This window comes from Equus asinus, chromosome 17 (genome assembly GCF_041296235.1).
Source record: "Equus asinus isolate D_3611 breed Donkey chromosome 17, EquAss-T2T_v2, whole genome shotgun sequence".
In the NCBI taxonomy this organism is placed as follows: Eukaryota; Metazoa; Chordata; class Mammalia; order Perissodactyla; family Equidae; genus Equus; species Equus asinus.
The window spans coordinates 31,646,588-31,660,795 of NC_091806.1; the positions used below are offsets into that span (position 1 = coordinate 31,646,588).

At 48.1% G+C, this 14,208-nt stretch overlaps 1 protein-coding gene across 1 annotated transcript; it reads left to right on the top strand.

Annotated features, from left to right (window-relative positions):
• The first annotated feature begins 214 nt into the window (after positions 1-214).
• On the top strand, positions 215-13,449 carry SERPING1 (serpin family G member 1). Its single transcript, XM_044750191.2, has 8 exons — positions 215-458; positions 950-1,027; positions 2,840-3,263; positions 4,733-4,867; positions 7,003-7,206; positions 7,402-7,541; positions 11,800-12,019; positions 12,940-13,449. Exons 2-8 carry the CDS (start codon positions 974-976, stop codon positions 13,191-13,193), a joined length of 1,431 nt encoding a protein of 476 aa, XP_044606126.1. The 5' UTR covers positions 215-458; positions 950-973; the 3' UTR covers positions 13,194-13,449.
• Positions 13,450-14,208: the final 759 nt, after the last annotated feature.

Genomic DNA, 14,208 nt, shown 5'->3' on the forward strand with positions numbered 1-14,208 from the left:
AGACATTTAAGTGCCCCAAGTTTCTGAACCAATGGAGCCTATTTCCAAAGGGTTACTTTGAGGATCAAGAGAGATGAGCAATTCCCGAATGTGGTTGCTTGTAAACTGTGGAGCACGTTTTGCATCTGTGCTGTTTTTATCATGTCCCATGAAGATGGGGGTGAATGCTGGGCGGTGGAGTGATGAGAGCTCCACCTCAGCTTCCCAACCCCCCAGGCTCCTGAGGGCTTTGGGTGAAATGCCTGGCCCGGCCCACGAAGCCAGACCGAGTGTTCCATCCCATCCCGATTTACAGGAATTCACATCAGCGATCAATCACCCTTAATTTGTAACTGGGTAGTGTCCTAGGCCAGCCAATAGCTAAGACTGACCCACCCTCCCCAACCTTGTGGGACTATGCACTCAGTCTGCGTTGGAGCACCCAGTGACCAGGAGTTTGGACCAGGAGTTTGGAGCAGGTTTGGCGCTGGGGGATGGAGGGAAGAGGTTTGGGGAGGGGGGCGTTCCTCAAGTCCTTTCCCTCCAGCTTCTGCCCCCCTTTATCTCTGCAGTCTGTACAGGCTTGCTTCCACTTAAGACTTCTTCAGACTTCTGCCTCCCGCTCCTCCTCCCAGGGCTGTCCTGCCCAGCCTTCTCTGGACCTCTCCTCCTCCCCCTGCCTCTGGCCTCATTGTTTTGCTAAAGCAGGACCCCCCTGATGGGACAGATGGACGGAGACCCGGGCATGGGGGGACAGGCTGGGCCAGCCAGTGCCGGGAAAGGGAAGCGGTTCGGGGAAAAACAAAACAGAGGGAGGAGCCAGGGAGAGGGTGGCCCGGGGAGGGAGGCGGAGGGAATTCACACAGAGGGGCTAGGGCCTGGAACGGAATGGGGGCGGGCCCAGGGGTGGGGTGGACGTCCCCTGCGCCCCGGAGCTCGGAGCTGGCTCCGAGTCTGGCTGACTTCGCAGGTCCGGACAGACGTCGCCGCCCAGATGGCCTCCAGGCTGACCCCCCTGACCCTCCTGCTGCTGCTGCTGCTGGCTGGGGTGAGTGGCCCCGTCGTGGGGTGGGGGTGGGGCTGAGGATTAACCCTTCAGGCGCCGGAGAATGAGGAGAGCTCCACTTGGGATCAGCAAGTGTGATTCTTCCACCCGCCTTTGTAGAGACTGAAAAGAGCGGGGACTCAGACCCACGCAGGTTCCAATCTTGGCCGGCTACATACCGGCTCCGGTGGCCCTGAGCAAGTCACTTCTCCAAGTCTACATGTCCTGATTTATAAAGTGGTGAATAAAGCAGAAGGATCAAAGAGAGCAGGGACATGGACAGCATTTTGTGATATAAAAGCAAGGCATTGTTGTGGAAAACCCGGCTGGTGGGGGAGCTGAGGGTTGGTTGCTGAGACTGGGGCTCTCCGGAGGCTGCCGGCTGTGAAAACAGGAGAGGAGTGGTACAGACACACCTGGGTCTAGGCAGGGGTCAATCACAATGAGAGGTCCCCCTGGTCTGGGAAGTCAGGGATAAGGGATGAGCGCCTAGGAGAAAGGTGCATGCTGGCTTTGCATGTGTGTTCATGTGTGTGTGTGTGTCTGTGTGTGTGTGGAAGCTGGCATCTGCAGTGACCTCTGAGATTCAGTAGGTGATATGATGATGCCTAAGGGATCTGGAACCAGACACGGAGGTTTGACTTCTAGTTTATCCCCCAGCTTCTGGGAGACCCTGGGCTAGTTACTGAATGTGTTTCAGCATCAGTTTCTTTTCTCAGTGAAATGGGGTAATAACGGGCTCCCTCGACCGTGGAACTATCGACATTTGGGCTGGATAATTCATTGCTAACGAGGGGCTGCCCTGTGCATTGTAGGATGTTTTGCAGGTTCCCTGGCCTCTACCCAGTAGATTCCAGTAGCGTCTCCATCCTCCTCCCATACCCTTTTCCTCCTACAGCAACAAAAATGCCTCCAGACATTGCTAAATGTCCCCTGGGGGTCAAAATGGTCTCTGATTGAGAGCCCCTGGTCCCTACTATTTCTTCCTCCCCCCTTTCCTTCCTTCCTCCCTACCCCCCACTTCTCCTCTCACCACCCCCCTTCCTTCCTTCCTTTTGGAATGCTGATTGTTTTCAATACCCACTAAATGGGTTGCAAACCATGATTTGAAAAACCACTGTTCTAAAGCAAAGGACACAAGCTCAAATGTCTGTTCAGGCCAGGCAGGTGAGCAAAGACAGGCAGATACTTAGAGACATTGCAAAAACATAGATAAATGGCAATTGATACTCAGCTGCAAAGTATGGCAAACGACTTCCTAGATGGCAGTAATTGCTCAGATAAAAGAGTCCCTGCCTGCTCATCATCTTCTGCAGAGGATATCCCTGCTGGCTCCCACCCCCTACCCCCACATGTGCTTTGCCCCCCCCCCCCCCGCTCGGAGAGAATGAGTGGTGGTGGCTCCAGGGCAGCCCTCTCCCCAACCAGGCTTTCCCAGGAATTATTCTCCGGTACAAGATATTTTCCTCATCGCCACCCTCTCTTCCTGCTTTGAGTGTTTAAGGGACTATGCGTCATAGGAAGAAAAGTGAGGGGGCCAGCCCTGTGGGGCAGCGGTTAAGTGTGCACATTCCTCTTCGGCAGCCCCAGCTTCGCCGGTTGGGATCCCGGGTACGGACATGGCACTGCTTGGCAAGCCATGCTGTGGTAGGCGTCCCACATATAAAGTGGAGGAAGATGGCCACAGATGTTAGCTCAGGGCCAGTCTTCCTCAACAAAAAGAGGAGGATTGGCAGCAGATGTTAGCTCAGGGCTAATCTGCCTCAAAAAAAAAAAAAAGAAAAGAAAAGTGAAACTCAGTTTCTTGACCCACAGCATAGAGCCGCCTCAAATCCTGATGATAGCAACCACAGCTTCACAGATCCAGAGAGCTTGCAAGGAGAAAGCAAAGGAGACATCTTGGACATCTTGAAGGGAACTATGCCCAAGACAGTATCCATTCAAGACACGGTGAGCTCTTCTACCTTGCCGGAAACCAAGGAGACCAACACAACAGTTAGTGCCACTTCGGGATCTACCACTCAACCAACTACCCAGCCCACTACTGAGTTCGACTGCCCGGAGCCTGACATCTCCTGCCCTGACTTGGGCAATCACTCAGCAGAGATGATGTTGGGGGACGCTTTGACAGATTTCTCCGTGAAGCTGTACCACGCCTTCTCAGCAGTGAAGAAACCCAGGAGCAACATGGCCTTTTCCCCATTCAGCATCGCCAGCCTCCTCACTCAGGTCCTGCTTGGTAAGAACCTGCCTGAGTTCTCTCCAGAGTGCATTTAGATGCTCCCATGAGGGGCCCCAGTTCAGATACCTAGAAAGCTATGCTTTGGGGAGGAAGCTGTAAAAATGGGCTACATTTGGGCCGCAGGTAGTAATCTTTTAATTCTTGAACATTCATTGATTCCTTCGTTTAAGAATGATTTAATAGGCACTATTGCTTATAAAACCCTGTGGACTATAGAAGAACGCATAACACATCGTCCCAGCCACACAGCATGGTTCAGGGGAAGGAGATAAGAAACAATGAGAGATAGACATAGAGTAGAATCATGGTAATAGTGCTTTCCAGCTGTGTGATTTGGGGCAGATCACTTAACTTCTCTGAGCCTGAGTTCTCAGGTGTAAAATGGTGATAATTGTATTAACCTCAAGAAATTAAGCAGTCGGCCCATTAGCTGAGTCAGTGGGAGGTCAAGAAGTTATTCCCTCTGCCTTCCTGAGGGATCACTGTCAAGTCCCGAGGAGTAATTACTCTAGGAATGACACAAAAGAATTGCTGCAAGCAGAAGGGACAGAGCTGTCATCCCGAGGGGAATTCCAGGAAGGGTACTAGAGACAGTACCATGAGCATAGAAGAACTCTTCTTCTCGACTCCCAGAATCCTAACATCCCTAGCCTCTACCCACTAGATGCCAATAGCGCCCCCACCCCCCGAATTATGACAACCAGAATGTCTCCAGATATTGCCACATGTCTTCAGGGAGGCACGTTTCAGTTGATTGATTTCGGTTAATTTTTTATTGCCCCAAAGATGTGGCTTGAATGCTGTCTCCATCCTCCCCTGTTAACTCTAGGATCTTAAATTGAGTAGAATACTTAATCTCTTAAACCTCCGTTTCCTCACCTGTGTTGGGGATAGTAATTGTTCTTATATAAAAGGGTTCTTGTGAAAATGCAATGAGTTAATATGGGAGAAGCACTTCTGATGCCCAGAACCAAGTAAGTGCTCGATAGATGTATCTATTACTGGACAGGAGATGTGTACAGTAAATGTTTAATAATGAGTAACCGAAAGGATGTTGACTATCCATCCTCTTTTATGATTCTCTGATGTCTCCTCTTCGTAGTGATCCAGTGTCCCTGCCTGTAGGGCGAACCTTTATAAAGCCAAACCAACTAAATAGTAGTTACTGTGGAGTAGGCAGTGATGGGACCAGGCTTTGAATGATGAGTGGATTAGAATTAGGTAGAAAAATGGGGGAGGAGAGTAGTCAAAGCCCGGGAGAAGCCTTTGATTGATTATAACTTCCCAGCCCTGTCTTTCTGACCTGTGTATTGTCTTCTGAAACCACGCTTCCAGCTCTGACGGTAGTGATTCCCTCCATAGCAGGCAACAACCCCCCATTCCAGCTTGGGCCCGCAAACCTAGTCCTGAATGACGGGTCCCCTGCTCCTCCTGCAATTTTCCGTCATCTCTGACCTCTGTTCTAGGGGCTGGGGACAGCACCAAGAAAAACCTGGAGAGCGTCCTCTCGTACCCCATGAACTTTGCCTGTGTCCACCAGGCCATGAAGGCCTTTAGGTCCAAAGGCTTCAGCTCAGCCTCTCAGATCTTCCACAGCCCAGGTGAGTGCTTCGGGTGGGGCGCAGCTGCTGAGCAAGGTCCTGAGGGGATTCAGAGGGGGACCCAGCACGGAGGAAAGAAAGGACAAGAGGCAATGTGGCAGGGATGGAATGCAGAGCAGCTGAGCCTTAACAGACTTTCCGGGCAGCTCCAGGAGCTGGGAGACTTCTCCAGGTGAGAGGGTCCGTTTGTACTCATCAACTCGATTTAGAATAAGAATGTCCTGCATTCGTGAGTAGAGAGCTATCAACGTAAATTAAGCAAAAATTTTTTTGCTAGTCTGGGTCAAGGGAGTCTTGGGACTCCCGTCTTTGTCCTTTTGTGTTGTATGAATTTGTTGTCATTTACATGTCTTATATTATTAATTAGGCTGTAAGAGCAGTGAGCTTCCCAAAATGATCAAATGCAGTATTTGAATTGTGCGCACTAGAGCCCCAGGGTTTTGCAGGGCTGCTTCAGGAGTCGCGGTGGAGCGAGCACACTGGGGAGTGGAGTACCACTTCCTGTGAGAGGGAGATGGAGCCAGAGCCCATTTATACTGTGGGCTTCAGACATGACATTATTTGAAAACATAGTTCTGCTGCTTAAAAAGGTTTGAGGGGGCAGGCCCGGTGGCACAGCTGTTAAGTTCACATGTTCTGCTTCGGCAGCCTGGGGTTTGTCGGTTTGGATCCTGGGTGTGGACATGGCACTGCTTGGCAAGCCATGCTGTGGCAGGTGTTCCACATATAAAAGTAGAGGAAGATGGGCACGGCTGTTAGCTCAGGGTGAGTCTTCCTCAGCAAAAAAAAAAAAAAAAGGAAAGGATTGGCAGTAGATGTTAGCCCAGGGCTAAACTTCCTCAAAAAAAGAAAAAAGTTTGAGGGGCGGGCCCCATGGCTGAATGCTTAAGTTTGCGGGCTCTGCCTGGGAGGCCCAGGGTTTCACTGGTTCGGATCCTGGGCATGGACATGGCACCGTTCATCAGGCCATGCTGAGGTGGCATCCCATATAGCACAGACAGAAGGACCTGCAGCTAGAATATACAACTATGTACTGCGGGGGCTTGGGGAAGAAGAAGAAAAAATAAAAGATTGGCAATAGACCTTAGCTCAGGTGCCAGTCTTTAAAAAAAGAAAAGGTTTGAAAACTACAGATCTAGTGTGATCACCTCTTTAAATAAAGGAAAAATGATTTTTCCTCTTTTTTTTTACCTTAAAAGCCATACTCATTCATTGTAGACAACTGGGAAAATACAGAGAACCAGAAAAAGAAAATGCACCTATCACCCTATTATCTAAAAAAAACACCCCATCTTTTTAGAGATGGGAAAAGTATGACTCAGATGTTCAAGAAACATTATATTTATTTATTTGCTATAAATCAACTGTTTTGCTAGTTTGGTGGAAAATACAACTGCATTCAATATTGTCTATGTAGTCCAGGAAAAATTTCTCTTTCAGACATTTTTCTTTAGTGAAGCTGGGCTTTGGAGAGCACAAGCCAGGAAGGCCTTTTTTTTTTTTTTTTTTTTTTATTTAAAGATTGGCACCTGAGCTAACAACTGTTGCCAATCTTTTTTTTTTTCATATTCTCCCCAAAGCCCGCCATTACATAGTTGTATATTCCAGTTGTGAGTGCCTCTAGTTGTGCTATGTGGGATGCTGCCTCAGCATGGCTTGATGATCAGTGCCGTGTCCACGCCCAGGATCCGAACCTGTGAAACCTTGGGCTGCCAAAGCGGAGTGCCCGAACTTAAGTACTCAGCCACAGGGCCAGCCCCAGGAAGTCTTGTCACAAACTTCCACCCAGGCCAGAACGCAGACCCTGTTCCCTGCTGAATTCAAGGAAGAAAAGAGGGAACACAGAGGCAAACAGACGTTAAGATCTCAAAGAGTTATCTTGCTGAGCCCAGGCCACATGGCAAGGAGAGGCAGCAAGGGCCTGGGATGAGCTCTCTGAGTTCAGGGTTTGCCTTCTTCGGCCCTCATTGGCCACATCTGTCAGAAGAGTGGGCTGGACCCCTGCTCCAGCATGCTGTGTTCATTGGAGTGAGCAGGAGTCACGGGGAGCACGCTCCCTCTCAAAGCCTGCTCTTGGAAGTGAGGAGGGGTTCAGGGGACTCATGCCTCCCTCTCTCAACCTGCCGCTCCCCCAGACCTGGCCATAAAGAACGCGTTTGTGAACGCCTCTCGGAGCCTGTATGGCAGCAGCCCCAGAGTCCTGGGAAATGACAGTCAAGTCAACTTGGAGCTCATCAACGCCTGGGTGGCAGAGAACACCAACCACAAGATCAGCCGGCTGCTAGACAGCCTGCCCGCCGACGCTCGCCTTGTCCTTCTCAATGCCGTCTCCCTGAATGGTAAGGGGGCCCTGGACAAGGTGGTCTTCCCATGCTGAGTCCTTCCTCCCCTCCTGGCTTCAAAGCCCGTCCACCCCAAAGTTCTACAGCAGGACCCCATTGTACCTGCCCCCCCCCTTGCTAACTGGGCTTCCAGCGCCTCTTGATCCTTTCCCCCCCTGCGTTAGAGTAACCCTCCCCCTCTCTTCCTTCTAGCCAAGTGGAAGAAAACATTTGATCCGAAAAATACCAGGATGGAGCCCTTTTACGTTAAATCCTCTGTGAAAAAAGTGCTCATGATGAGTAGCAAGAAGTACCCTGTGGCCCATTTCACTGACCAGATTCTGAAGGCCAAGGTCAGTTCTCGGCCCTTCCCACTGCTGTTTCAGAGCCTCTTGTGCGTCCTGATCTCCTTTCTGCAGCGGCCCCCTCCATTTGGGGCACACCCTTACTAGTTCATGCTTTCTACTCCATCTGTGTTTCCATGCTATCTTTTCTCCTCCCCTCTCCAGCCTTGACCGAGGCAGGCACTGTGTATTTTAGGCTGGAAAGCAGGATTCTAAAGTTTCTTCATTCATCTCCACTGCATCGAATAGCAAAAAGTGAGTTGTGATCCTGTTCTGTGCTTCTGTTTCTCTTTCCAGTCAGCCCACCAGGAGACTCTGGTGGCTTAGTAAGTCCTGTGTGTACCCGTGTATAGCATGTGTACGTGTGTGTATATATAGGTCTATCCGTGTGTGCATATATGTGGTAAGTGCATGTGTGCACAACGTTAAACGGCTTAAGTTCCTCAGCAGAAATTGAACAGCATAATTTCACTAGGTAGGGAGGGAGGGAAGATAGAATATGGAGCCCAAAAGATTCTCGTTAGTAAACTGTCTCACACCCGGTGACCAGATATTTGTGCCTTGTTAGGACAGCAAGACCCAGACCTATGAGATAGAAAACAGTGGGAGACACCCAGTGACTTGCTACTAGGCCAAGAGGGAAAGCATCTGTTTCTGGAACATGCCAGGCTTATTCCCACCTTGGGAGCTTGCCCTAGTTTTTCCCTCTGCCTGGACCCTTCTTCAGTCAGAGTTGCAAGAACTTGTTCCTTCTGGTCACCGAGGTGTCAGCTCAGAGGTCACCTTGGTAGAGAGGCCTCCCACCAAGTAGCCCTCTCTTCAGCCTGTAACACCACTGTGTTTTGTGATATTCGTGGTACTTAGCACTAGCTAAAATTATGTTCTTTATTTGCTCACAGTATTCTCTTGCTCCCTGAGATATTGTCTCTCTCTTTGGGAACAGAGACTTTACCTGTCTTGTTTCCTACAATATCCCCAGGGCCTAGAACAATGCCACATATACGTGCTCAGTATTTTTTTGGTGAATAAATGAATGAATTCAATGGAGGGTGCTAGTGTGAGTGGCTAGGAAGACTTCATAGAGGAGGTCACTTTTGACCATTCTTTTTTTGTGAGGAAGATTGGCGCTGAGCTAACATCTGTGCTAATCTTCCTCTATTTATGCGGGATGCTGCCATAGGGTGGCTTGATGAGCAGTCCTAGGTCCACGCCAAGGATCCAAAGCTGTGAACCCCAGGCCACAAAGTGGAGCGCACGCACTTAACCACTATGCCACTGGGCTGGCCCCACTTTTGACCATTCTTAACCATTCATGCCTTTTTCTACCCACCCCTGCATCATCCATCCATCCATCCATCCATCCATCCATCCATCCATCCCTTTTCAATGTATTTGACCATTCATAACTATTTAACAAAGCCAGAATAGCATGTGTAAGGCAGAGCAGGGTGAATATATATGGCATGTTTGGGGGATGCTAAGAGGGTATCAATGAGGTTTTTTAATGCCAAAGGAGGAAGAGTTTTGTGCACAAAAAAAAGACTATTTACAGTTCCTTGGGTTTTAAACAAATAGTTGATTTCATGTATTGATGTTGTAAACTCAAAAGCAAAGTCTTAAGCCTTTAATTTTAAGCTGAATTTGCTACATTATTTATAATAATTTTCATATAAAAACTTTGATTTGTTCTTTGTTATGCCCTATCGGACAGATTAAACTCCTTTAAAGCATTTGTTCCATTTACAAATATGATGACTATTCCCATAAGCATTTTGAGCTTATGGGAATACTTTAAAAAGATACTCTATAAATTTAATATATTTGATTTTCTTTTTTTTTTGAAAGATTTTATTTTTTCCTTTGTCTCTCCTAAGCCCCCCGGTACATAGTTGTATATTTTTAGTTGTGGGTCCTTCCAGCTGTGGCATGTGGGATGCCGCCTCAGCGTGGCCTTATGAGCGAAACCCTGGGCCGCTGAAGTGGAGCATGCGAACTTAAGCACTCTGCCACAGGGCCGGCCCCTTGATTTTCTTTTTAAGCATGTCCGATACCTGACAGGCAGAACTACAACCCTGTCTAGCCCCTGAAGCCCACTTGTGAACTGACAATTAAATTTCAGGCATAAATCACTTCAACCAACATCTCAACAGCATTCTCAAACTTAATGAAATTATCCTACACGTTTTTGCTTAAAAGCATAAAAGTAGCATTTCTGATTCTCTTAAAAATTATAAAGTCTATTTTAAGTAACAAACACATGGATTATCCTGTACTTAGTACTACGGCCTTAATACTATGGAGTTGGTTTACTTTGTCATTCCCATACTTAATTCTAAATCTTCTTGGGACTTATGGTTATTGACCCAACTAGGAGGTTTAGATTCACAACTCAGGTATGAGGTTACTCGTATGAAAACTCAGGACCGCAATATGGTCATTTCTGGGTCCTATATTCAAAGGCCATACACAGGACTTGATGGACACATATTGCCCAGATGAGTATACCCTATTTGGAGCCTATTTCAACAGGAACCCCTGTCCATGTTCTTCAGCTGATAATGGTTTGCAACCTGCTTCTTCTGGGTCGTTTTTTAATTTTTAAATTATTATTTTTTATTTATTTTTATTTTTTTAAAGATTGGCACCTGAGCTAACAACTGTTGCCAATCTTTTTTTTTTCTGCTTGTTTCTCCCCAAATGCCCCCCAGCACATAGTTGTATATTTTCAGTTGTGGGTCCTCCTAGTTGTGGCATGTGGGATGCCGCCTCAGGGTGGCCTGATGAACAGTGCCATGTCCGCACCCAGGATCCAAACTGGCAAAACCCTGGGCCGTTGAAGCAGAGCGTGCAAACTTAATCACTCGGCCACGAGCCAGCCCCTAATTTTTTTAACGTTTTTTTAGGATTTTATTTTTCCTTTTTCTCCCCAAAGCCCCCCAATACACAGTTGTATATTTTTAGTTGTGGGTCCTTCTAGTTGTGCCGTGTGGGATGCCACCTCAGCATGGCTTGATGAGCGGTGCCATGTCTGCGCCCAGGATTTGAACTGGTGAAACCCTGGGCTGCCAAAGCAGAGCGTGCAAACTTACCACTCGGCCACAGGGCCGGCCCCTGGGTCATTTTTTACAATTCCAACAATCCAGTTAATTTCTTCAGTACCCAACTGAATTCTGTATTCTAGATTCTTCTTGTCCATCTTTCAACCTCAATCATAATGCCCTTTTAATGATAGTCTCTTATATCCTATTAGACTAGGGTTTCTGAGCCTGGGCAGTATTGACACTTTGGGTTGGATAATTCTTTGTTATGGGGGGCTGTCCTGGACATTGTAGGATTTGGCATTATCCCTGGCTTCTACCCACTGGATGTCAGTAGCACCATGAGCCCCCTCCCCCCAAGCTGTGACAACCACAGTGTCTCCAGATATTGCTATATATACACTGGGGGCACTTTTGCCATGGGTTGAGAACTCTCCTCTATTAGCCCCATGGCTGCTGTACTTATCTCATTTTTACGTCTGGCCGCCAGTTGAAAGTCCTTCTAATGGTAAACTGGAAAGGTAGACCAGGATCAGCTTGTACACAATCTTGAATGCCGCGCTAAGAGACTTACACATACTCTCATAGGCAGTAAAGAGCCATCAAAAGTCTTTCGGGGTTGGCCCAGTGGCCCAGTGGTTAAATTTGTGCCCTTGGCTTTGGCAGCCTGGGGTTCACTGGTTTGGATCCAGGGTGTAGACCTACGCACTGTTTGCTAAGCCGTGCTGTTGCAGGCATCCCACGTATAAAATAGAGGAAGATGGGCACAGCTGTTGGCTTAGGGCCAATCTTCCTCAGCAAAAAGAGGGGGGTTGGCAGTAGATGTTAACTCAGGGCTAATCTTTTTTAAAAACCAAAAGTCTTTAATAGGACTGACCTAATAACTGGAGGTATAATTTGCATCTTATATACTTTACGCACAACACTCTTTGGAGGAAGGGAACAGGGCTCAGATCAAATACTTGCCTAGATTAACATAGCTGAGTCAGGGTCTGATCCTTGACTCCTGCTCATTCCTCTGCATCTCACCAGCACCGAGTTAAACCAGCACTATTCACCCAGCTGCCATCCCCATTTCATGGCAAAGCCTGGAAGCCTAGGCCTGGCTGCCGCTTGTTGAAATAGCACAGACTGTAGCAGCAGACTAAAGATCAGCCTTGGGACATAGAGGATGGGAGCCAGGAGAGAGCTGGGGTGGGAAGACTGATCAAGTGCATCTTATTCCCCAGGTGGGACAACTGCAGCTCTCCCACAACCTTAGCTTGGTGATCCTGGTGCCCCAGGACATGAAACAACATCTTGAAGACGTGGAGCAGGCTCTCAGCCCCTCTGTCTTCAAGGCCATCCTGAAGAAGCTGGAGATGACCAAGATCCAGCCTACTCTCCTGATGATTCCCCGAATCAAAGTAAAGAGTAGCCAGGACATGCTGACAATCATGGAGAAGCTAGGTGAGCCCTGGCCGCTTGGCATTGCTCCCGGGCCATCAGAGGAGATGGGGCGGGATCCCTAAAATGCAGGTAGCATAAGCTAGAGTATTTTTTACATCTATCCTCTCTGGCTGTCCCTCCATCCTATGAGTTAGAGGGGCAGGTGCTAATATCCGTTGGATCATTGAGGAAACTGAGACTCAGAAAATTTACATGACCTATGCAACATCCCTTGAGCTAGTTAGGAGTGAGCTAGAACACCAGTCTACGTCTCTAACTCTTCACTGTTTCCACTATGGTTCATTATGACATAGACCCTGGGACAGGCGACCAAGGTGGGTTGTGAGTGCTCCTTCCCCAGAGATATTTCATAACACTCAACCACCCCAGGGAAGATACAAGAAGCTACCTGGATAAGAGGCTCTGGAAGCTTCTGAGTTTAGGAGAAGCAACAGAAACTCCATTTCTTAACCTTTGGCCTCACTTCCTGATCTTTCACCTCACATCCAGATACAGCTTCATTTTCTGTTATAGAACTTGACCTCCTAATAGATGATCTTGTTTCCTAGTATATGACATCACCCTTGTATATAACTTCATTTGGTAACATGTGACCTTTTTCTGATACATTACCTCACTTCCAACGTCCTTGTTGATAAGGAAGCAATGACATCATTTTTCAGGGGTTTTTGGGGAGGTGGTGGAGGCAAGATCTCTCACCTCTGGAGAGAAGGTGGTGGTTGGAGTGAAGATGGGCCCACTGAGAGAGCATCCCACAAACTGGACCAGAAGGTGCGATAGATAATTTGATAAACAAGGGAGGAGGAAGAAGAGAATATTGGGTCTTGGGTCCAACCCAGAAAATTCAGAACAACTCTCTCCAGCAGGTGAGGGTTTCCTGCTAGTCTTTGACTCATCATTTTTCTCTGGTTATGCCCTAGAATTCTTTGACTTTAGTTACGACCTCAACCTGTGCAGGATGACTGAGGACCCGGATCTTCAGGTTTCTGCGATGCAGCACCAGATCACGCTGGAGCTGATGGAGTCCGGGGTGGAGGCGGCTGCAGCCACAGCTGTGTCTGTGGCCCGCAATTTGCTGATCTTCCATGTGGATCAGCCCTTCCTCTTCGTGCTCTGGGACCAGCAGCACAAGTTCCCTGTCTTCATGGGGCGAGTGTATGACCCCATGGCCTAAGACCTGCAGGGGACCGGGCAAGGGCAAGCCCTACCCCTCAAACCTCAGCTCTCCACTTGCAGCCCTGCTGCTGCCTGCCTGGGCTTGCCCCCAGCCACCTTGCACCTTGGGTCCTTTGCCCTCCACCTGAAGGGTTCCCTCAGGGTCTTGTGAAAGGACCTGCTTTTGTCATCCCTGTGACTCTTTAAATCACTCTCTGCAGCTTTGTCTGGTACAAGTACACCAGACTCTACAAATAAAACCTGGCAGACCATGACTTCCTCTCTTATTTGCCTTTCGATTTTAGAGGACAAGGGCTACCATGGCCCCTGTATTGGCTAGCTATTGCTGTGTAACAAGTCATTCCAAACTTAGTGGCTTAAAATAGCAACCATTTATTGTTTCACGTAAGTCTTGGGGTTGGGGCTGAGTGGTCTTGCTGATCTGGGCTGGACCTGACTAATCTTCCCTAAACTCACTCATGTATCTGTCATAGTTGATGGGTTGGTTGGGGGGGTAACTGATTTCCAATGGCCTCCACTAGGCCACCTTGGCTTTCTGCATGTCTCCTATATCCTTCTAGCAATGGCAAGGTTCCAAGAAAGGAGTCAGAAATGAGCCATCTTTTTCACACCTTTGTGCCTCTGCTTGCATCAAGTTTACTGTTGTCCTGTCAGCCAAGGCAAGTCACACGGCCAGACCTAGGGTTAGAGTGGAAAGTCACTCCAAGATTACAGGGTAAAGTCATTAATTGGGGGCTAGTCATGCAATCCATTTGTCACAGTAATAATTGTAGCTGGCATTGTTGGGCACTGACACAGGCAGTCTGCTAAGAGCTTCACAGACATTTAATCCTCAAAAACTTTATATGGTAAGCTAAATTCAGAGAGGCTGAATCTTGCTCATAATCGTGCTATTAAACGGCAGAACTGGATTTGAAAGCATGTCTCTATGACTCTTAAGTCTAAGCTCATAGCCACTATCTTCTATGTCTGCCCTTCTATCTTAAATCCTGCCTTTTTTTTTTTTAGATTTA